We start from the raw sequence: 22,615 nt of genomic DNA, 5'->3' as shown, positions 1-22,615 counted from the left end.
TGCATTATTTTTAGTACAGTGACGCTAATGCAATATATTTATTAGTATATGTGTTAGATTTTTAAACAAAAGTAAAATTCTTGTTAAAAAAATACGTATCGAGCTTTTGCACAATCGGCTACATTCTCATTAATTAGTCAGTAGCACGATCAGTAGATTCTCTGTAGTAAATCCTTTACAGCTACTCTGTGGTAGATCAAATGTTTTTGACGTTTTGATGACAGTGACAGTTAAAATATAACAATCAAAAATGTTAATTTTTTGACTTATTTTTCAATTACACGATAGAGAAAACTTTAAAAATAAGCCTAAAACCACTTAGTGTAAAAATGGCGGAGAAAAAATCCAACCCTTTGGACCTAAACAGTTCTGGCTTCAACCCTAACATGTATTTGGATAAATTATTTAAAGTAAAAATTGCGCTCCGTTTGTCACACTTCACTAACAAATCTTTCTTCCAGGAGTCCAACTTGAAACAAATAATGGACCATGAAAGTGAAATCGTGAAAGACACACAAACCTTGCATTCTGACATGCAAACTTTAGTTTATGAGAATTACAACAAATTTATCTCAGCCACAGACACAATAAAGAAGGTGTTGTGGGGTGTTTGTTTACTGAAAATTATTGATTGTGTTGTAGATGAAAGTTGATTTCAAAAAAATGGAAAACGAGATGGATTTGCTCGCCTCAAACATGGCATCAATTACATCGTTTTCTGATCAAATTAACTCAACTCTGCAAGATACAAGGACCCAAATTAGCAAACTTTCAGGCGTCCACACGCTTTTACAAAGATTACAATTTTTGTTCAAACTGCCAACAAGTTTAAAAACTAGAATGGAGGAAAAGCGTTATATTGAGGCAGTGCAGGACTATTTGCACGCCCAGCGCGTCTTGGAGCAGTATGGCAATTTACCGTCATTGCAAGGCATCAAAACCGACTGTGAAACCATCCTAATAGATCTAAAAAAAGAGCTGAGGAAACATTTCAGTAACCCTCAAGCCTCAGCAAAAGAATTAACTGAAAGTGTAGATCTCCTCTTACAACTCAACGAACCAGCACAAGAATTGTGTTCAGAATTTTTGATTTGTGCCGAAAAACGTCTCAGTGATCAACTAGTGATGTTGAAAGATCAGAGCGAGCAACGGGATATTTCCGAATTTATTGATTTAGGTTGTTCGGGATTTTTGAGCGATTTATGCTTAGTTGTTGCATCTTTTGACGACATGTTTATCAATCGAAACAATTCCGAAAATATCGAAAACAGCGATATTTTTGAAAACTTCGCCGCGACAGAACTTAACAACTTCGTTAAACAAAACATGGAGAAATACTTCGATTTGGTGCAAAATAAAGTCGATTTAGAACAGGATGTTGGGGACACAGCTGTTTTAGTGCAAGCCTTGGACCGGTTTTATAAAAGAATTGAAAGTAACACATTGTGTAGAGACGTAGATTTCTCAGCGTAAGTGACTAAAACACCACAAACTGCCATTTTTGATAATCATATTTTAGTCTTGCGACTGAAATTGTGATAAATGCTGGTCGGAAACAATGTAAAGCGCATTTGCAAATCCTCAAAATGCACTTTGCTGATTGTTTGACGAAAGTAAGGCAAAATTTAACAACTCCAAAGCTGATAAGTCAGGATGATTCATCTAAAAATTTGAATGAACTTCTCAGCACACTTATAATGTCGATAGTGGAGAAAATTAAGGGTGTTTTGCAGGATCTTGTGGTACGAAAACATTCATTTAATTAGCTAATTTCAACTAAATGAAGTGAATTTTTAGGTGTTTATCCAACCAGAAGTCAATTTCGCCCAAAAGCCGCAATTTAAAGACAGTTTTTGCGTTGATAACGTCCGAGAGGGGCTTATAGTATGTTTCATGCATCATTTTATGGCAACTGCGAGAAGTTACTGCGCTATAGTGGCCTCAGACTTGAAGGTGCCCCCAACTGTACTTTTATTGTTATCAAAATTGTGTCTCGATTTTCGGAACGGAAGCGTTAGTTTTGTGGTAAATAAACCACTTTATAGTTACAAAAATCACAAACAAAATGTTTTAAGCTTTCTCAAACCGATGAGTTGTTCCAAATAAACCCCAAACAAAGTGCTGCTTTGACAAACGAGAGTGAAATTAATATGACAATGCAAGAGTCGGCGCAAGAGCTTTTGAATCATTATGTGAGGATACAAGGACTTAATGTTTCACAGGTGATTTGATTATTATGAATGAAATTATTTTGACTGTTTTTGTCTGAAGATGTTGCGCAAAAGCGTCGAAACCAGGGACTGGCTTCACACAATCGAGCCGAGGACTGTGCGGGCCGTCATGAAACGTGTGGTTGAAGATATTTCGGCAATAGATGCCACTGTTGCTTTGTTGTATGAAGACCAAGGGAATAATACAGAACACAGTAGTGATTCCAGCCGAAAAACTCACAGTATTTCGGTCTCAAGGCATCAGTACAGGTCAAATTGGTCAAGTTTGACCCCTAATCATCTGGATTCAACTTTGGTGTCAAACATGCATAAGTTGTTCAGTGAAAGGATAGAAATTTTTTCAACAGTTGAGTTTAATAAAATTTCGATTCTCACTGGGATCATTAAAATTAGTCTCAAGGTAGGTGGAATTGTGGTGTGGAATGAGAATTAAAAAATTCTTTTTTAGACATTTATGGAGTGCGTACGTTTGAAAACTTTTAGTAAATTTGGCCTACAGCAAATTCAAGTGGACACACATTACTTGCAGTTGTATTTGTGGCGATTTGTTGCAGACGAAAAGTATGTCATAAATTTTAATATTTTTTAAACTAATTACATTTTCTAGTTTGGTTCATTTTCTCCTTGATGAGATTTTGGGGTCTGCTGTCCACAGATGTCTGGAACCCATTTTAATGGAACCAAGTGTTGTGGATATTATTTGTGAAAGGGGTTAAGTCAGTCTTTGTGGGCTGCATAAGTTACAAAATATTTATTATTCTTTTATATTATCTTGTTTAAATAAAATGGAGAATTTTTATCACACTTTGTTGTATTATTTTTATAGATAAATGTCATTAAAAAAACGATATTTCAATCTTTCAGTTGCAATGATATGAATGTGATATTTCCACTGAAAGTACTAAACAAGACACTTCAGTATCAAGTTTTGCAGTATCAGATTCAGCTGAATTAACCACAATGTAGAAGGATCATATCCACAAGTTCTTGAAATAATGGGTAAGTGCATTTTTCTCAATAAACTACTAAAACTGAAGATACAAATTTTATTCCAAACTAACCTTACACTAATTAACCACTAGCAGTAGCTAATGGATTCCTTACAACTATAATAACCGCGTCGCCTCGCAGGAACATTTTCGAAATGAACCGATCCTTATTCACTGGCTTGGCTTTTTTCTTCCCTTTTCCAGGCCGCGGCAACTCCGTCCACATTTCCTTCACATTTTCCAAAACAATATTGCAGTGGCGATCGAAAGCTTTCACCCGACCCAACAATTTCTTATTGTTTCGGCAATTTATCAACACCTGAGTATTGTTTTTGACCGATTGGGTGAGCACCGAAAGAGGGCCCGTGTTGAACTCTTCCTCTTCACGGGCCTGAAGCTCCTCAGCGGTCATTTCTGATTTGGGTTTCGTTAAAGCCATTCTGATTGTTTTTATGCACTCAAAATACCACTATTTGCGTTTTTTGCACTGTTTTCGGCTCAAAAATAATGTTAGGTTAAGAATTTGAGCGTTTTGGCAGCGTTCGGAGATTTTTGAGTACGCATGCGCAAACATGAAATTATGGCGGCGCTTTCAAACATTCAAATCAAAAATTTAAAAATAATGGATTTAATTCTGCTTAGATTTTGCCCATTCAACAGCTTGAGTATTGCTGTATTTTATTTATTCGTCTATTGGAAATAAAAATTTAATTTTGTCATACATTACAACAATAACTTAAAGTTCAAAATCTACAAAAAATGATACAAAAGGACTTAATTTTTATTACACCATGCAATTTACATTCCATTGGAATAAAGACATTAATTATTATAAGAGCAACAAGCTTGTATTATATGACAAACTCTTAATAAAGCAGATAGGGGAATGCACCATTTATTATAATATAACTCAAGAATGAGACTAGAAAATATGAGGAAAGTGTTATTTTGATAAAAGATAAAAATAACTGAAGTACATTCTTTGAAGTTTCTTATATAAAAAAATACAGTAAAACAAGTTTCAATATTTTCAAATCTGCCAATAACGAATAATTTTATTTCTAAATAATTTGTTAGCCCTAAAATCGGAAATTAAATAATTAAGATAAGTAATAATCGCTCTTTATTTATAGTAAGTATAACAATAAGAGATAACCAGCAGTGCAAGTAATTATTCCAATATTGTGTTTATTTAAATATTACAAGCAATGCGAACAACAAATAATAATATAATCATTAAAATGCAGTGAGGAAACGATAAACCACCCCTACTAAGTCGCAACGTTATATAAATTAAAATTTTTGAAGAAAATCGTCAGAAGAAAAGTTCTTGTCTACCCGATATTAAGTAGTTGCGCCGAAGGTGATGTTTTTGAAAATCTCCTCGGTCCACCTGCTTTTTATCGAGTAGATAAAAATCACCAAAAATGGTGTTTTCTTGAAACTTGTCACACGACTTGTTCTGGTGTCAGATTTAATAATTCTTAATTCGACATCCTCATTTGCGGCGTTTCCTGTCGCCGCCCGTCTAAGGTCCCGCATTTCAAAGATTCAAAGCTTCGTTTTTCCAAATTAATTTTCATGAGTTTAGTCTTCGTGCGCCTACCTTAATTCAATTAATCAATTGACCAGATGAGTGGAATAAAGTTCATATGTTTGACATCCACGATGAACATATTTAAATCTCGTTACGGGCCACTTCGGACTAAATAGGATAATAGCTGATGCTTACTGCTGCTTGCTGAATGCCTCTTGTGTCGTTTTACACGCGCTGTATTCAATGATTGTATTGTTTGTGTTGAGCAATTTTCTATTTTGGTGTTTATAAGAGTGTTTTTGCTCAGGTAATTTTTGGGATTACAATGTGAAGTAACTCGAAAGATTTGATTTGTAAATGTAGTATTTTCCGATCGGTTGTACGCAAAAAAAAATCCAAGCACTTCTTATTAATGTTAATTTTATAATGTTTTAGAGAGGAAAGGGGTACCAATCATATAATCAAACCAATCAACGCTGATATTACTGTGCATATTTTTCTAATGACTTTTATATCGCAAAATTGTGGCTAATGTAATTATTTAATTTCATTAAAAGATAGTTCTGCCATCCATCCATAGCAAATTCAAATTAAATAATAATCCAAAATTAAGAAAACCATGTTACAATTGTAATAAGCACAATTTTAATTAATTTTACTATAAATACATTGCCATAATAATTAGTCCAAGGTAGAATCGCCCTAAAATATCAAATTAAAAGTACATACCTGTATACGGTGTGTCTCCAGACAACTTTTCTTAATAACTTTGTCATATTTGCCAAATAAAAGACACTTTATTCTACAGAAAATAAGTTTTTTGAGTATTTCCAGAACACTTCATTTTTTCAAAACTAAAATTATGGCTAAAACCCACATAATTAAAACATTTTAAATCGAGATTTTTTTATCTTTCGTTTTACCTATCTGGGGACACTCTATTTTACCCAAAAAAACATACAACTATAACTTGAAATTAATTTTTTGCGTTTTCCACATGGTACTTTTTTGACTAGAAAATCAAATTCTAAATAAAAAATAAAGTCACTTCATATTTTCTGTTTAAATAACATACTGTAACATAATGTTAATATGTACAGTTGGAGACAAAATACTTTGGTCGTCCTTTTCTGACACTTTAATGTAATTCAAGCTTTAACGTTAAAATGAAATTAATGACAGCTATTATATTTTCCTACCAATAATATGTACATACAACTTGTCAACTATGATTGACAGTAGCTAAAAATAAGATTAACAGTCCTAAAGCATGCTTTACAATTTAATGTCACTCAAGTGACATTGAAGACCAAAGTATTTTGTCTTCAACAGTACTACCAGAAATTCTACAAAAACATAATACTTTCTTAAATAAATAAAACGGTAGAATACAAGAAATAATGTACTGTGCACCGATAAACGATAATTTATTCTCTTCAATTTAAATTTAGTTTTTTTAAATCTTTGAAGAGTAAAAATAATAGATACTGTTTTAGACAATTAAAAAATATAATCTAATTAATTAATCTTTATAATATTTTGTACATTGAAAAATAGAATAAGCAGTTTGAGAACCAAATCTTTTTTTCTTTCAGCTTGTTTCTTTGAAACTAAAATAAATATGAAAAATTGTTAAAAATGATTTTTTAATCAAAAAATAATTCAATAAAAAGACAATGACTTAAATTTCTGTGTTACTATTATAATTAAGTTTCTATCAAATTCCAAATAAAAAATTGTTTGGTCACAAAAATGCGAGAAATCCTTGTCTATAAAAAAATAAACTCAGTAAGTACGAATTAATTTTGTTTTTATTAATTTCATTAATTCAGTTAAGTTCTTACACGAACAAAACAAAAAGGTTCAGATGTGGCAAACATGTTCTCGGCAATTTACTAATTGTGAGCACATTAGATATTATGTAATTTATTTTATTTACGTCCTACAATTTCCGTTTTACTTGTCCATTTAAATTTATTTCTCTCAAAAATAGTTTGCAAATGATTCAGTATGTATCGTCTGGTATACAAATGTTATTAATAGCGTGTATAATATCCCATAAATGAAGTCTATTTCACTGGTGAAAATCCTAACACAACGTCCATTAACATCTCTCGTAGCTCATTGTTTCAACTTATCACCCCAGTTCAGAGCAGCAATTCTCTCTAGTTTATTTTTGCAGAGATTGTTTTATATAAATAGTAATAGCGTTATTCATAGAGTGGTATAGTAAGCATCAATGCAGGCTACAATAGAATAATAACGTGTACAAAGGAAATAATCTCTTAATTTAAGTTAAATTAACACAGGGATGTGGGCTTCGCATATAAACCCAATTGACTCTCATTAAACGTCAGTGACAGACTTTAACGCGTGATGTGTGTTACTATTATTTATAAAATCTAAAGTAGCTTTGTATCGTGTGTTTCTGCAAAAGTAAGATATTTTTGCTAGATTTAATCGAAATTGTTAAGTTTAAGTAAATTTCAGTGAGTCAACCGAAATTCTTCACCAACTGACAAAGAAGATATCTTCAACAAAGTCAACATTTACGATAATAGAGATAAATCCATGCGAGTGGGACATTAGTCAAACTAAATGTAAATGAAAAAAGACCTTATCACGTTGACCCGTAACCCAACGATATTATGATGACCCCCGGCCATATTTTCTAAAACAAATAGTCGTCCAGTAGTCGGTGAGGTGGTCACAAATACGCGCGTTCAAGGTAAAGATCATTATTATTATTAACAATAATTTATTTTTATTAGAAAATATTTCAATCATAAAATGAAAATCTTCTGCCTTTCACTATTACACATCTAGACAAAATTTAATCTAAATATTAACGATATCATATCGCTGTTCATTCATTAGAAAATATGTGTAGTCATTAGCTAACAATGAAGCTTCCACAAACTAATTTTGCAAATTTATGTGTGCAAAAATCAATCGTTAATGTATCTTTTCGTAAATCTAACGATTTTTGTGGGTGACATAATTTACTATTAAATTGTTCTCCCACAGGCAATAAAATGCATAATATATTCGTCATTTGGAAGGCTTCTACATTCATAACAGATTGCACGATACGGGCGTCCATTGAGGGTGTTTAATTCATTAAAATGTCGCTTTATTGCTTTGATACGCGATGACTAATATACTGCAATATTTTAATGAAAATTATGTGAGAGATTTTTCAGAGTTACTGTTTAACATCATTTGACATCACATTATTTCACTTTCTAATTTAAAGTAAAAGACTATCATTTATTATGATAAGTTGAAAAATAAACTAAACAAAATTAATTAAACACTATCATCAAATACATTATCATGTGAATACATAATAAAATGAATCCTACTGTATTAGATCAAACCCTGTCAAAATACCTATTTTTATATTGTAAAGATCTATTCTTTCTGTATTTATGTCTACATTATTAACATAGATACAATTAATTACTTAAATTTCTTATACCTAATATTGTTTCACAAAATCTAAAATAGCCCTGCCATCAAACATTTCATGATATAACTTCTTAATTTCATGCAATTTTTATAACAAACAGAAAAAAAATACAAGAAAATATAAAACAATAAACAGAGAATTGCCGTAAAAAATGTAAAACTATAACTCTAAATTTAACTATCAATTTTACTGTTACATACTCGTATTAGACGATAAAAAATGTGATACAAAAAACACTCTGTAAAGCATGTTTTTATTAAGCTATAATTCTATCTGTAAGTAATTAAAAAAATGTTTCAATTTATTGCCAAAAATTTATAGTAGATATTATAACTATAACCAATTTTATTGTGGATAAAAAATGTTCTGTTGTTAACATTTTTAAATCAAATTAAGAAATTAGTGTTACTTTGTTTCGTGCTAAAATGTGATTACATATACCTATTTTTTTATTAAATTATTGTATTTATTCAATTAAACATGGTATATTTTTAAAAATCTAAATAAAAAAAGTACAGCATTCAGAAAAACATTCATTCAGTAGCGTGTAATATATTTTGGATGTCAATGTCATTTTTTGCCAAACTTATTTTTATATAACTTAAAATTCCATAATTTCAGCAATAATAGAAAGTCAATCAACTAACTAATTTTGACTTGTTGATACTCAATCTCAAAGGGTAAAAAAAAAATATTTTTGGTGACATTGACTATTTACTAAATAAAATTTTTTTCTTAAGACCAAAATGTAATATTTTTTTAAATTATTCTAAAACAGATATTGCACTAGTCACTAATAAATTTTTATTTTGCTTACAATTTTTTTTTAAATTTAAATATGATAAATAACATTTAGTTTCAAACATTTATAAACTGCAAACCAAAATATTTGATTCTGTTTGTAGTTCTTTAGTATTTATTTAATTATCCTTTCAATTGACAGCTAGTTCGTTAAGATGTTATAATTCACAACAACCAACTTTTTTTTTAATATACAGAGTGTTAATATCGCAAAAAGTGCAATCACATCGAAAAATAAGACTAATTCGTCACATAAACCAGAATCGTATAAAGCTTCGTTACAGATGTACATACAGGGTGATCAAGTTTCATGATTAAAATTAAAATCCATTAGTTCTTCCGAAACAACTTGAGTTATTTTCATAAAATTTTACAGACTTTGTGAGCCATTGAAAGCGCTTATTTTTCGACAATTACTTTATATTTACTCTTACAACATATCATTTTTATTTTTATTTTTTATTAAAATTACATATTTTTCAACGCAGTATGTGGTTGCAATTTTTCGCAATAACATCCTGATTTTGGATTAATAAATATATTTCTTATTTCCTATTTGAAAAACTTTTTGTTGTGGTTTTTCTGTTTTAAGTGGATCTTTTGTTTGCTTTTTTAATCATGCAGTAATAATAATGATTTTTATCTTCTAACGACTTGATCTAATTAACATTTTATTACAAAGGGAAACAATATCACCCTTCCGTCTGCAAAAACCACCAATGACCACAACAAAAATATTCTTAAGAACAATGTGTAACAACGTTTAGTCAGATCTCTCTCACTCAGAGTCAATTATAAACCGGCAGACGTTTAATTTACGAAGGGTCGTTTCAATTAACCTTCCGACTAACTAACGAATGAATGAAAAAAAATTAAAAAGAATCGCTAGTAAAGAGGTAACCGGGTTTGAACTGTATAGTACCTTCATGTTAAGGATAACACTTAATCATAATTCAATTGTTAAAAGGCCGCTCGTGGTCAAATGCCTCATGTGATTAAGACATGCCATCAATCAATTATAGCACTTATTATCTTTCTTTCAAGGGAAAAGACTGTCCTGTTACTAAGTACTAGTGCCGCAGGAGTACATTCGACCTCCTGCTGCTCAAGTGCTTATCAATGGGAACAGAATTATTTCATCAAACGGCGCCTCAGCTGAAAATGAGACATCATCACCTTTGCCACGTCTTGTTATTGTGAGTTAATTTTTATTGAATATGTGCTTTTTAACCTCTCAGTTAAACTCAGAAATTCACAAATGAAACGCAAACTTTCTTAACAAAATTTGTACTTTATTTTCAAATCTTGTCCAGTAGAAAAATATTTTTAAATTACACAAAAATCATAAATTAATCACATTGACATCAGTGGGCAAATCCCTTTTTCCTTTTAGAACATTCTCCCTCAACTTCTACAACACAAAACAGGTCAAAAGTAAGACAAAAACAACACAAAATCGGAAACTTACTCACCCTGTTAAAAGTATCCGCCATTAGTCGGCTAGCTTGTCGCAACTTTTTTTCCCTATTATCTAATAACTTTTGTTGAACTTCTGGCAATTTTTTATAATTTCTCTTGTTTATATCCTTCATCTCTTTAGCGGAAAATAATCGTTTGGGATCTAAAGCATCACTGTTTTATATTAAATCACATTTATTACGAGTAAGCTCACTTTTTGCACTCTCTTCCTGGCATTTTTTTAAAAACGTCAGCTTGTTATTATCAGACATTTGTTCACGTTGCATTCTTGAATTATTAACTGCCTTTCTTCTCCCTTCCGCGTCTTCAACAAAATCGGGTCGGTTTTGTCGCAAATATTCCTAAAAAACTAACTCAAAAAAAAACACAAACTAAACAAAAATTTCTTACGTTTAACGTATAACCGGGGTTTTGGTTTTCACTAGTACTGGCTTCACTCTCATACTCCGTACTGGCCTTTTTCCTTTTATTTTCTTTATCTTTATGTTTCTTTTTATACGGCACAGGAATCTTTATTTTGATTTCTTCCAGAGACTGTTTTTTCTTATGCTTTTTTTTCTTTTTATCCTCCCTAGTCAGAGTTTCATCAAAAGTCAAAACGTATGCAATGCCATTTTTATTTTTGGAAGTTTTTTTCAACTTGCATTGACAATATTTACAATACTCTGACTTTTTCCGATCATTGTTTTTCGTGCATGTACAGTGTTCATCCAATTCATTGATGTCATTAATAGTTTTCTTAATTTCGTCCAGTGTTTTAGTTTCAACAACTGTATAACAATTACAAATATGCTCAGGACTGGCGTAATAATTCGGAGCATAAGCTGTCCGTCGATTCTGTCGATAACAGTGCCGACAAAGAGGATACGCCTGATTACTCAATCTCTTCCTCAACTCATACAGATTTTTTGCTTTTACATTTTTGCGTTTGCAGCAGACACAAGATTGCATCGACTCACTCGTACTTTTACTCCTAGAAGATTCAGAAGTTGAAGAAACAGAAGCCGATTGAGGAGTTGTACTCTTCGTATAACTAGTCAGCGATTGTGATTGAGTTCCAACATCGTATTTACGACCCTCAGAAGTCTGGACTTGTTGATTCACAGACTTGCATGCAGCATCTGTTTGCGATTTGGCATCATCGGTTTGAACTTGAATGTCAATAATCTTTTTACAGATAACCGCAGAAGAGTCAATTTTGAGTAAATCTGAATCAGATTGTGTTTGGCACTCTTTGATTGTAACGCATGGTTTACACGTGGTCGCTGTACTTTTTTTGTCTTCCATTTTGGTGTCTACAATTTTTGTACGTTGAGTACTTTCAGTGTAGATGTTTTTCACGATTTCCATGCATTCGCAACGGCAAGTGCATTTGTGAGTAAACTCCTCGGAGTCTTTAGATGACTTACTGGGAAGTTGGTCCAATGGTACTTCGATCAAAATTTCTTTAGTGGTCTGAGGCGCCTCTTCTATGCCAAATTAAATAAAATAATTCTTCATCATTTTCACATTACACATGTAAATGTAATCAATTCACAAATAAAGATAATACCAAAAAACGAGAGTTTTTATAAAACACATTAACCCCGACCAAAAGTAGGTATAATGGATAATGATAAAGAATAATAAGTAATTATTAAAAAAAAATGCACTGTTCTGAACAAGAACACACTTTACATTGACTTCAGGTAAGTACTTATGTTATTTACGAAAGAAAAAAAAACTAGCGATCTTCAAAAATTCATGGAGAATATTATGCTGCGCATAAACACATACACAATGTTCAAGAAGTAATTTAAAAAATGTAACCTTAAGCAGATCAAAATGTAAAAATAAATAATAGGTACACTTGCAATAAAAAATATATTTATTTTCAATAAGATTCTAAAATACTCTAAAACCTTTTATCCACAATCACTCTATAAAGAGACTTTATTCCACACTTTAGATGCGTATAAACCACCACTTTATCCACTAGTGGAATAAAGTAACTTTATTTCACTGTTAGTGACCAGCGCACCGAGTAACAGCTTACTACGTTTAACCGAAAGCACATTTGGGGTGACGTTTAAATGTCAGTTTAATTTTTAATTAAGTTTGGAATAATTTGGGCCTGTGATTGTGGTTAAAACGTTATATTGCAGTCGTGTGTTAGTCGCGTTTTATCCACTTAAGAAAATTAACCGCTCGAACTGACGCTCTCGCGGTTAAACATTCTTGCGTGGATAAAACGCTATCTAATACACTCTTACAATAAATAACTATTATCAACTATAGGTTATTATTAATAAAACTGTACACTGCAGTTTTCTCTGTTACGATAAATTATTTCTAGGACAATCCGTATATTATCAAGATCATAATCAACTACATACAGGTGCGCCAGAACTCGCGCCCCAGAGAAAAATGTAAGGTAAGATACCAGAAACATGGAAAAAATGTTAAAAATGTTATACGAGTTTAAACTTTGCACTTTGACTTTATTTATTTTTGTTGGAAGAATAATTTTTAAGTTTTTTTACTACAGTCTATTAGAAGAGGAAACAAGAAAGCTGTATCCTAAATTGTAACTCCGCTTAATGTTATTTGTGTTTTTTTTGGCAAAATTTTTGTTTCTTTACTAAATAAATACATAAAATTTCTTAAATTTTTTAAAGACTGTATCTTAATGAAAAATGATCGTACCTAGATAAAAGAAAACATTTTGGAGCTTCAAGTTTCTAGTTTTAAAATCTTAATCCTGAGAAATAGCGCGAGAAATTTTTTTTTATTTTTTTTAATTCACGAATTTAAGAAAATTTGGATTTTTTTTTAGTTAAATCAAAGCATGAGCCGGATAGTTTGTTCATTTAGTTGTTTTATTTTTTTACGTCAATTTGTTGCTGAGTCTTTTAATAAAAAAAGATCCTTATGTCTTTGATGATCTATATCTTAGCAGCCAATAACAGAAAGTTTCAAAAACTGGAATAATTAGATCCTTGTGCGATAATTTGGAATGATTTTTTGAAAAAAGAATTTTTTTCACCCTCAACATTGATTTAAAAAAAGAAAAAAGTAACTTTTTTTATTGTTTTATTAAATCTACGGGGTATTTACAAATATTGATGGAAAAACTAATGTTTCTCCAAAAGCCCTCTAACTTTTTAAATCAGTCCAACAAACCGGTTTTTTTTCAAATCGATGATTGATCAAAGTTTTACAAAAGTATTAAAGGAACAAGTAACAGGTGTTTATTTAAATTTGGCGCCATAGTTGGCGTTGATACAAGTGTATTGTGAACGGATCACAATTTTTAAGCCAGGTGTCAAATGCCAGATTAATAACTTTCAGTACGGTGGTTCGTTCACAATCAAACTTCCATGGACAGCTTTGACGTCAAATTAAAAAAAAAAAACACCCGTAATATTGTTTTTGAACATTGTGTAATCCTCATCAAAATGAAAAAGACACTTTGTTCTTTTTTTTTACAATTTTGCATTAGTTATTTGTTAAATATAAAAAAAATAGAAATATAAAAAAAATACAAATTAGTAGTTTCTTGATTTTTTTACAAACTTTCAAAAACAACGTTATGTACAATATTAAATTTAACTATTTAAACTGCTTCAAAGTTTGGTTGTCAGTGCGTGAAATGTCGTCATGTGTGAAACAAGCAATAATTTAAATAGTAGAAAAAAGTAATCAAAGTATGAAATAAGTATTCACCAACTTTAGCTAAAAATCGATACAACACAAACAGTAAAAAAATTTCATATACACTTTGTCTTAACAAATTGATTATAATTATTTGTTTAATAATTGTAATTAAAATGTGAAACAAATATGAATATAAACATAAACCACAAAACACGAGAGACTCACCTTCAAAATTTGGTTTTCCCCCATTTTTCGAAACCCCACAAGGCCAACATTTCCTCTCTTCGGCCTTACTTCTCGGATACGTCTCGTACTTCCCAGTGCCAACCAAACTCGGAGCTTTAGGTTTAAACTCCCCGTCGAGTTTTCTCGTTTTCACTTTAATGTTTGTGGTTTTCCCATCCGACTCCACTTCAATATCCCCCACAACCCTCCTACATAAATCGCTTAGTTCCGGCTTTTCTGTCAACTCATTCACTTGATAATTCCTGTTTCCAAACTTGTCACGAATATTATACTCAATTGGAATATCAGATGAAGTACTCGCAGACAATTCGGTCTGAATTACATAATTCCTCGAACTCGTACTCTCTTGCGAGTCCGAACAGGGGCAATAATTATTATCGGACTTATTGTAACGATGCGATAACATATAAACAGTGGTCGTCTTTTGGACTTTTTTCTCCAAAAGGCCTTTGAGTTTAGTCAAATGAGAAATTTCGTCTTTGATCCATGAAAGTTGATGTTGTCTTTCTTTTATCGCGAATTTGACAAGGTGGTCACCTTGACCTCTTTGTTTCTCCTCGTGGAGTCTCTCAGACAGGGTTTTATCCTCTTTCCAACTATGGTAGCTCCCAGATGAATTTTGTTGCTTCTCGAGACTATCTCCAGTGCCACCACTTGACGAGTTTTGACTCACAGTGAAAACCGACTTTTTCTGAACCGTTATTTGGTCTTCAACCGGCAAAAATTCCTCACTGAACGTCTTTACAGTAAATTTGGACATTTGAGGCGGAAACCACGGAATGTTTTCCTCCAATTTTTGTTGTTTTTTCGGAAGAAATAACTCTGAACTTGTCGTACTGTCGTCGTATTTACTATCAATAATTTTATCGACAATTTTTTTAATGTAGCGTTTTTTTGTGGCAGGATCGTATTTTTTCGATTTGAGCAATTTTTGGAGAAGTTTTATACTTTTGTCAATATCCGCGATCAAACTTTGTGACTGTTTCTCTGTGATTAATTGACTTAATGGAAGATCTTTGGAAGAATCGCTTGACACCAGATTCGATTTCGGAGAACTTCTTTTAAGAAAGTCGCCATTTTTCAAATTTTCGCCATAATACTCGAAACTGTCGCAATGCGACGCAACAAGGCCCCCATCGCTCGATGTCTTAGGATCACTCTCGTAATTTACGACAATAACACTCTGATTTTCAACAGGAATTTGTTCAGCAGTAATGATTTCTAAACTGTCCCCGGTCTGAACACACTTCGACAGCCCCTCAGAGACACTAGTCTGAATTTTTTTATCAGTTCCCTTCTTCTTACTATCATTACATTCAATTAAAATTGGTTTAGTGATACACAAATTAATTATTTTGTGTTTGGGGCCCGATTTTTTGACCCTCGGGATAAAAGGTGTCTCAGGTAAAAATTTTCCAGTTGCTTGATTTATTTTTGGGGTTGATTCAGCATCAGGAGAACCAATTTTATTTTTCAAATACGCAATAGAGTTTGCATGTGAACTAGAGTTAGAACTTACAAGTTTTGTGTTGATGTTTCCACTAGAACTAGTCGTTGATTCAACAGGCTTCTCTAGTGGATATGAAGACGAAGAAGATGAAGAATGTACGTTTTGTCGAGCATCAATTTGTGATGAGGAAGATGAAGACCTGCTCTTTTTATCCTCCGGACTAGAGTATGAAATTACCGTCACAATTTGACTCTGTAGCTTGGGTTTTGACGTTTTTTTCTCCTTAATTTTACTAGCGGGAGCATCTATTAAAATTGGTAAGGACAAACTTTTGTGTAATTTAGTATTTGTGTCACAGTTACTATAACCAATGTCAGCCCCATTGTCCCATTCTAGTTTTCGATTTGACGTAATACTACTCGTAGGAGAATTCTGTTTCGGTTCCGCCACTTCCTCCAAGTCAGTTGGGGGTTCTTGGTCTTTCAATGTTTCACCACTTGCGTCCTCAATTACAATAATTGGTTCAGATTTTGCAACAATTTCATCGTCTTTAACAATTTGAGGCATGTACGACAAAGAAGTGCCAGAAAAGTACTTAGGGAGGTGTTTAGTTTGTGAATATTTCTTGTAATAATCGACGATTTGTTTTGAGATAGTGTCATGGTCTTCTTCGTCGCTCTTGTCCGAATCCATTTCAAACCATCAATCTATGATACAACAGGTAAGTGAATATTACAAAATATAAATCAATACTTACAAAAAATTCAAGGAAAAATAAGATTACAATTCAAAATTGTATGTAAACATAACCTCAAAAACTAAATAAAGCTTCGCTAAATAAAACAGTTTATAATTGTGTTATTTGAGTAAAATTTCTAACTGGCAATTTAAAAAAATTGTTCCATTTTCACAATCGAGTATTATTTACAAAAAACACAAAAGTATTACTTGACAGCTAATTTAATAAACAAACGTCATTTTAAATCTTAAACGGTGAAATTCTGCGCGCCAAATTCAAAATTTCTGTGACTTGTTCAAGTGAAAATTGGTAATTTCAATGGATGACGACAATGGTAACTCCAGTGGTTGCATAATTTTCCAATTTCATTATTTTTTTACTTTAGAAAAGAGTTTGTGCTACATTGAAGGAACTGTCGTTGACAAAAACGCCTCAAAAGATATAACCGAACTGCACGAAAATGTCTGGTACAGAATGAAACCCCCAAAGCAGTCTTCAGAGACCTACACTTCTTTTGTAACGGCAAGACAAATTGACTTAATCAGAAATATGCTGTTGGGTAAAACTGCCCTCAAACCGTTTGAAGTGAAGACGGAAAAAATCAAGGAGACGCGCCCTCCACCAAGGAGGGATCCTGATATTATACCCCCTTCGATAAATAAAAGGAAATCGTCGGTTAAATTCCTCAATAAATCAATTTATGAATAGATGTAATTAAATAAAAATCAATAAAAAATGGAAAAACAACACCAATGCAATTTTTAAACTTTTTATTTATTTATTTGTCTGGCTTAAAAATCCTCACTTGAGTTGGAGTAACGTGTCATTTTCTCTTTCAAAGCTCTGGAACTGTATAGCAGCCTGCGACGGGCTCTTTGAAACTCATCTAAACTTTTCCTTACCATGTCTAATTCACATTGTTCTCTCTCATTCAGATCGACATTTCTGGAACACTAAAGAAAAAATTAAAGGACTATGGATTTTCCAAAATCACCTGTGATGGTGTAGGTGAAAAGCAAGGAGGTTGATACTGAAAAAACCAAAATTAATTATTTTTATTTTAATTTTGGTAGTATATACTTGGCAAGGTGGAGAATAAGTACCACACCGACTAGGTTTTGGTAATGAACATATTGATTGAACTGGAGGACATGTACTACCAACTGTACATCGACTAGGTCTTGGTACTGAACATAATGGCTGTACTGGAGGACATGTACCACTAGGTCTTGGTAATGAACATAATGGCTGTACTGGAGGACATGTACCAGTAGGTCTTGGTAATGAACATAATGGCTGTGCTGGAGGACATGTACCACCGTCTGTACATCGACTAGATCTTGGAGCTGCACATGACGGCTGAACTGAAGAACATGTACCACCGTGTGTACAACGATTAGGTCTTGGTACCGCACATGATGGCTGAGTTGGAGAACAGGTACCACCATGCGTGCAACGACTAGGACTTGGTGTCGAACACAATGGCTGAACTGGAGGACATGTACCACCTTGAGTACCACACTGATTAACTGCAATTGGCCTTGGCGGAGTTACAGGCGACTGTAATGTTATTGAGCAAATTTGGAAATACATATTCTATGCAGCAATTACCATTATTCTTTGTTGTTGAAATGAACTATCACTTTGAGGTTCGATCTAAAATAATGACATTGTAAATATGTCGAGTTGGTTTTTAAATTAATCAGTAAATTTACCTCTTGTTGCAGTTGAGGTTGTGAGCATGTGGGCCGTCTCGTTGTTTCAATTCGAACAGAACAGTCATGTTGGAATTGTAAAGGGTTAATATCTGGTTTAATCACTAGTACTGGTGCTGGTTCTGGTGTTGGTGCTGGTGCTGGTGGTTTCTGTTCCTGAAAACAAGTTTAAAAATTGATTTGTTAATCTATGATTCGTACCTCTGGTGGGTCGTTCGATGCCGGTACGAAATGATCCTCTGCTCGCATATGCGCAACTTCTCCTCCTTTCCTCTTCAATATAATAATGGGAGCTCTTTGGTACCTCCTGGGAATTTCTATAACCGCCGCTTCTCCGGGTAGGATCATCCCTTTCGGTATAACAAGCTGTTGGGTGGCATCTTTTTTTCTTCTGTGCATCACTAGAAATTTTCATCCGATGACATATTTGACAATAGGCTGACTTGATTTATTGCCCCATAAACTTCCTTCTAGCACTTTGATACCGTTTCAAGTTTGATAAGATCGTCTCACTTTCCACCGCATGCTCGCCGTCTATAGCTTGAAGGATTTGTCCCGCCGACCCTGATGCTGTCACGTCAAAAACCGCATCGGCACGGTATAACGCCCCGCAAGGCGCTGGACTCCCCTCTAATGATCTCGAAGGAGACAATGGTTCAATTCCCGAAAAGTTTGGCCAGGATGAACTCTCCGGAACGTACGAGGAATCCTCCATGTAGGGCACTGAGCTTGCAGTGTAATACCTTGAGGATCCTCCACTTGAAGCCCTTGAAGCCCCCGAAGCTATACCACTAGGAGAAGAAAAGCCAGAAACATGGGGAGCACACGGACCCGAAACCATGTTACTTGGGGGAGAACCTTGTGAAATTCGAGAACCAGATGGCCCCGAAGCTATATTGCTTGGAGTTGACATTCTGGAAATAGTTCCTCCGTACTTGCCCGAAACCATGCCACCTGGAGAAGATGCTCGCGAAAGATGGGGGCCACATGACGGTCCCGATGCGAAATCAGACGGAGTCGATGCACGCGAAAGGTGGGGCCCACAAGGACCTGACGCTAGACTACTCGGTGGTGAAAATTTGGAAACAGTTTCATATGCCCCTGGAGCCAATCTACTTGGAGTTGATACTCTGGAAAGGTGGGGGCCACAGGGGCCTGACGCCATTCTACTTGGAGGTGAAGTCCCAGAAATTCTGGATGAAGGTGATTGGATCGGAGTTGATATTTTACTTCGTGGTAAATTAAAACTGGGTCTTCCAACTGGTGTTGACATTTTTTGTGGAGAGAGGTTAAAGCTCGGAGTTCCCACGTTAATGTTTGTTGCCATTTCTGGACTAATGTTGACATTGACTTGGCTCGGACTTGCATCGAGAGCAGTGTGGTATGAACCACTACCACTTGGTGCTTTAGAAAGTGTTGAAGGTCGTGATTCATTGTAGTAGTGGACAGTTGAACCATATTTGACTGATCGGGCTTCACTTGGGTCAAATTTGTGTTCCATTTGTGCATGCCTTCTATGCTCTTGTGCGTTGAGAGGGTATGACGTGTTATGTCGTTGCACACGTTCAGGGCGTGCAGCTACAGGTGGAGGACATTCAACTCCTGAGCAATCTGATTGGTCGAAATTACACCAGAACTCTTCGTGTTTCCTTTGCTCTTCTTCCGTTAAAGGGTATGACGCGTGGTGGTGTCCGTGTTGTATGCATTCCGTATGCTGCATACCATCGTTCGGTGGTGGCAGGTCGCCTGGACTGTCACAGTCGAATTCTGAGCATGCTCTCGGATCGAACGTACACCCGAACATATCATGCTGTTTTTGCTCTGCGGCATTAAGAGGGTGCGTTACATGGTGATGCCCATGTTCTATACATTTTGAGTGTGCCCCTACAGGAGCGCTGTAGGCATTACGGAATGAGGAACCAGACGAAGCGCTGCTGGTGTAACCGCCGGATGAATCGGAACCTTCTAATGCTCCAAAGATGGCCAACCCAAGCTGGTTTACGGGGGTTCCACCCTCGCCAATGTTACCGAAAAGATTGCGTGGGACAGGCATTCTGATTCAAAGTAACAGCCAGTTCACAAATGTGTGAAAAGGTTTCGCACTTGGATGGAATTTTCACTAAAATTTTGATGAATGGATTTGATTTTTGACGATGTTTAATATTGACAGCAGGCTGCTATGAAAGAAGTAGTTACGTATAATATACTTACGTAACTTCTTATTTTAGCTCTTCATCGTTGAGTCTGCAATATCCGATATATAATTCCTCATAAATTAAAAACAAAACAGTTGCAAAAGTTATCCCACAAGTGGTATTAATAATAAATTATTTTTTTTTACAATTGGAGACTTTTCAGAACAAATTAGTACACACAAAAATTGGCTTTCAGGAGATGTAATAAAATGTAATCGACATAGTAGATATTGCAGAATCAGCAACGTCTTATTATTAATATTATTCCATATCCTAAATAATGTTTTAAATTTCTCAAAAAATAAAAAATAGATATTATAAAAAAAATAGAATGTGTATTTGTTTAGTTAGTTTAGTTGTCTCATATATATTTTTGTTTTTATTCAAAAAATATCTTGAACATTGTTTTGCTAGTCTCAAGTCACAACGAGAAAGAATAAATATTTGCTACTGTTTGTTCAATTCTTACCTCTGGTGGGTGGGTCTTTCTATACCAGTACAAAATGATCCTACGTTTGCGTTTGCGTAACTTCTTCTCTTTTCCTCTTTAGTATAATATTGTGTGTTTTCTTGGTGTCTTCTCGAAATTTCTGTACATGGTGTTTTTCCGAGTGGGAACTTTTTTTTGATTATAAGAAGGTATTGGGTGGTATCTATCTCTTATTTTTTTCTATATATAGGCATCTATTGGGCCAAAAATTTTCTTCTGGCACTCTGATACCGCTTCAAGTTTGATAAAATTTTCTCTTTTTCCATCGCATGCTCATTGTCTAAGGCTTGTAGGATTTGTCCAGTGGACCCTGAAGCCGTCACGCCATAAACCGCATCAGCTTTGTATAACGCCCCACAAGGCGCTGGAGATCCTTCCAACGACATACTTGGCAAGGATGAACTTCCCGTAACGTACAAAGAAGAACTCTCCATAGAAGGTGAGGAGCTTGCCGTGTAATACCTCGAGGATCCTCCACTTGAAGCCCCAGAAGCCATACCACTCGGAGAAGAAAACTGAGAAATATGGGGACTACACGGACCCGAAACCAAGCTACTCGGAGGTGAAGCTCGGGAAATCCGAGAACCAGATTGCCCCGAAGCCATACTACCCGGAGTAGAAGCTCGGGAAATCCGAGAACCAGATTGCCCCGAAGCCATNACCAGATTGCCCCGAAGCCATACTACCCGGAGTAGAAGCTCGGGAAATCCGAGAACCAGATTGCCCCGAAGCCATACTACCCGGAGTAGAAGCTCTGGAAATCCGAGAACCAGATTGCCCCGACGCCATACTACTCGGAGGTGACGTTCTGGAGATGCCACCGGAAGAAGATGCTCGGGAAGGATGGGGTCCACACGATGAACCTGATGTGTAACCAGACGGAGTTGATTCACGGGAGATATGGGGGCCGCGAGCACCCGACGCCATTCTGCTTGGAGGTGAAGTCTCTGAAATTCTTGATGAAGGTTTCGGAGTTGATATTTTGCTTCGTGGTAAATTAAAACTAGGTCCTCCAGGTGTAGATGTTCCTATGTTGATGTTTGTTGCCATGTCTGGGCTAATATTGACATTGACTTGACTCGGTCTTGCACCTAGACTTGACGGTTCCGAAGATGTTGAAGGCCAGAAAAATTGTGATTCTTCCCAATAAGAGACAGTCGATTCGCGTTCGGCTATCTCTTCGAACCTTCTTTGCTCGTCCTCGGTGTAGGGGTACGTCCTGTGATGATAGTCAGGTTGCATGTATATAGACTCGGCATTACACAACATAGAGTCTTGTATGCCACTGCTCTGCGGAGACATGTCGCCAGGACTGTCACAATCGAATTCTGAGCATTCTCTCGGGTCGAACGAGCACCCGAACATTTCGTGCTGTTTTTGCTGTGCTGCATTAAGGGGGTAGGTAATATGGTGATGTCCATGTTCTATGCATTTTGAATGCCCTCCTGCAGGGGCGCTGAAGTAGCTAGGGTATGAGGAATCAGACGATGCATAGCTGCTGAAACCCCCGGAGTTTTCCATTGGGCTAAGAACAGCCAAGCCAAGTTGGTTTACAGGGGATTCACCCACGCCGAAAAGGTTTTGTTGGTAAGGCATTTTGATTCAAAGTAACAGCCAGTTTACAAATAAATAAAT

The 22,615-nt window shown here is 34.7% G+C and overlaps 5 protein-coding genes across 13 annotated transcripts; 2 read left to right on the top strand and 3 right to left on the bottom strand.

Annotated features, from left to right (window-relative positions):
* The first annotated feature begins 141 nt into the window (after positions 1 to 141).
* LOC123009580 (vacuolar protein sorting-associated protein 51 homolog) lies at positions 142 to 3,035 on the top strand. Its single transcript, XM_044405989.1, has 9 exons — positions 142 to 410; positions 462 to 596; positions 643 to 1,469; positions 1,520 to 1,742; positions 1,798 to 2,025; positions 2,076 to 2,222; positions 2,272 to 2,631; positions 2,680 to 2,792; positions 2,839 to 3,035. Exons 1-9 carry the CDS (start codon positions 330 to 332, stop codon positions 2,945 to 2,947), a joined length of 2,223 nt encoding a protein of 740 aa, XP_044261924.1. The 5' UTR covers positions 142 to 329; the 3' UTR covers positions 2,948 to 3,035.
* A 227-nt stretch (positions 3,036 to 3,262) lies between these two features.
* LOC123009590 (probable small nuclear ribonucleoprotein Sm D2) lies at positions 3,263 to 3,786 on the bottom strand. The gene has a single exon (XM_044406001.1). The coding sequence runs from the start codon at positions 3,657 to 3,659 to the stop codon at positions 3,303 to 3,305; it is 357 nt and encodes a 118-aa protein (XP_044261936.1). The 5' UTR covers positions 3,660 to 3,786; the 3' UTR covers positions 3,263 to 3,302.
* A 6,495-nt stretch (positions 3,787 to 10,281) lies between these two features.
* On the bottom strand, positions 10,282 to 16,657 carry LOC123015457. 5 transcript variants are annotated; one of them, XM_044415193.1, is made up of 7 exons: positions 16,599 to 16,657; positions 15,911 to 16,548; positions 14,371 to 15,664; positions 10,900 to 11,978; positions 10,703 to 10,850; positions 10,503 to 10,651; positions 10,282 to 10,441 (listed from the first exon to the last, which is right to left on the bottom strand). In XM_044415193.1, exons 2-7 carry the CDS (start codon positions 16,532 to 16,534, stop codon positions 10,373 to 10,375), a joined length of 3,363 nt encoding a protein of 1,120 aa, XP_044271128.1. In that variant the 5' UTR covers positions 16,535 to 16,548; positions 16,599 to 16,657; the 3' UTR covers positions 10,282 to 10,372. The 5 variants fall into 5 exon arrangements, with proteins under 5 accessions (XP_044271128.1, XP_044271127.1, XP_044271124.1 ...); XM_044415192.1 differs by having other exon boundaries at positions 14,371 to 16,146; positions 16,204 to 16,548; XM_044415189.1 differs by having other exon boundaries at positions 14,371 to 16,548.
* A 130-nt stretch (positions 16,658 to 16,787) lies between these two features.
* LOC123015592 lies at positions 16,788 to 17,333 on the top strand. The gene is made up of 2 exons (XM_044415403.1): positions 16,788 to 16,914; positions 16,966 to 17,333. The coding sequence occupies exons 1-2, from the start codon at positions 16,899 to 16,901 to the stop codon at positions 17,286 to 17,288; spliced, it is 339 nt and encodes a 112-aa protein (XP_044271338.1). The 5' UTR covers positions 16,788 to 16,898; the 3' UTR covers positions 17,289 to 17,333.
* Position 17,334: 1 nt separating this feature from the next.
* On the bottom strand, positions 17,335 to 21,633 carry LOC123015591 (vegetative cell wall protein gp1-like). Of its 5 annotated transcripts, XM_044415402.1 has the most exons (8): positions 20,960 to 21,633; positions 18,497 to 20,539; positions 18,296 to 18,451; positions 18,192 to 18,236; positions 17,661 to 18,140; positions 17,575 to 17,610; positions 17,483 to 17,533; positions 17,335 to 17,429 (listed from the first exon to the last, which is right to left on the bottom strand). In XM_044415402.1, exons 2-8 carry the CDS (start codon positions 18,692 to 18,694, stop codon positions 17,382 to 17,384), a joined length of 1,014 nt encoding a protein of 337 aa, XP_044271337.1. In that variant the 5' UTR covers positions 18,695 to 20,539; positions 20,960 to 21,633; the 3' UTR covers positions 17,335 to 17,381. The 5 variants fall into 5 exon arrangements, with proteins under 5 accessions (XP_044271337.1, XP_044271336.1, XP_044271333.1 ...); XM_044415401.1 differs by having other exon boundaries at positions 17,335 to 17,533; XM_044415398.1 differs by lacking the exons at positions 17,335 to 17,429; positions 17,483 to 17,533; positions 17,575 to 17,610; ... (1 more) ...; positions 18,192 to 18,236; positions 18,296 to 18,451 and having other exon boundaries at positions 18,698 to 20,414; positions 20,507 to 20,539.
* Between the last annotated feature and the right edge of the window lie 982 nt (positions 21,634 to 22,615).

The sequence above is a fragment of the Tribolium madens genome, unplaced genomic scaffold, assembly GCF_015345945.1.
Source record: "Tribolium madens isolate multiple individuals breed KSU strain unplaced genomic scaffold, Tmad_KSU_1.1 Scaffold_19;HRSCAF=116;Tcas5.2_LG9, whole genome shotgun sequence".
NCBI classification, from domain to species: domain Eukaryota; kingdom Metazoa; phylum Arthropoda; class Insecta; order Coleoptera; family Tenebrionidae; genus Tribolium; species Tribolium madens.
Note: the sequence above shows the minus strand (reverse complement) of the source record. Positions and strands in the feature narration are given on the sequence as shown.

Bases quoted from the DNA above. Each gene is read 5' to 3' on its own strand.
- LOC123009580 (XM_044405989.1), top strand. From the start codon at position 330: ATGGCGGAGAAAAAATCCAACCCTTTGGACCTAAACAGTTCTGGCTTC. The intron at 597-642 runs GTGTTGTGGGGT...ATTGTGTTGTAG, and splicing joins CCACAGACACAATAAAGAAG to ATGAAAGTTGATTTCAAAAA. The intron at 1,470-1,519 runs GTAAGTGACTAA...ATCATATTTTAG, and splicing joins AGAGACGTAGATTTCTCAGC to TCTTGCGACTGAAATTGTGA.
- LOC123009590 (XM_044406001.1), bottom strand. From the start codon at position 3,659: ATGGCTTTAACGAAACCCAAATCAGAAATGACCGCTGAGGAGCTTCAG.
- LOC123015457 (XM_044415189.1), bottom strand. From the start codon at position 16,534: ATGGATTCGGACAAGAGCGACGAAGAAGACCATGACACTATCTCAAAA. The intron at 11,979-14,370 runs GTGAGTCTCTCG...AATTTGGCATAG, and splicing joins GGGAAAACCAAATTTTGAAG to AAGAGGCGCCTCAGACCACT. The intron at 10,442-10,502 runs GTGAGTAAGTTT...TTTGTGTTGTAG, and splicing joins TGGCGGATACTTTTAACAGG to AAGTTGAGGGAGAATGTTCT.
- LOC123015591 (XM_044415398.1), bottom strand. From the start codon at position 20,348: ATGCCTGTCCCACGCAATCTTTTCGGTAACATTGGCGAGGGTGGAACC.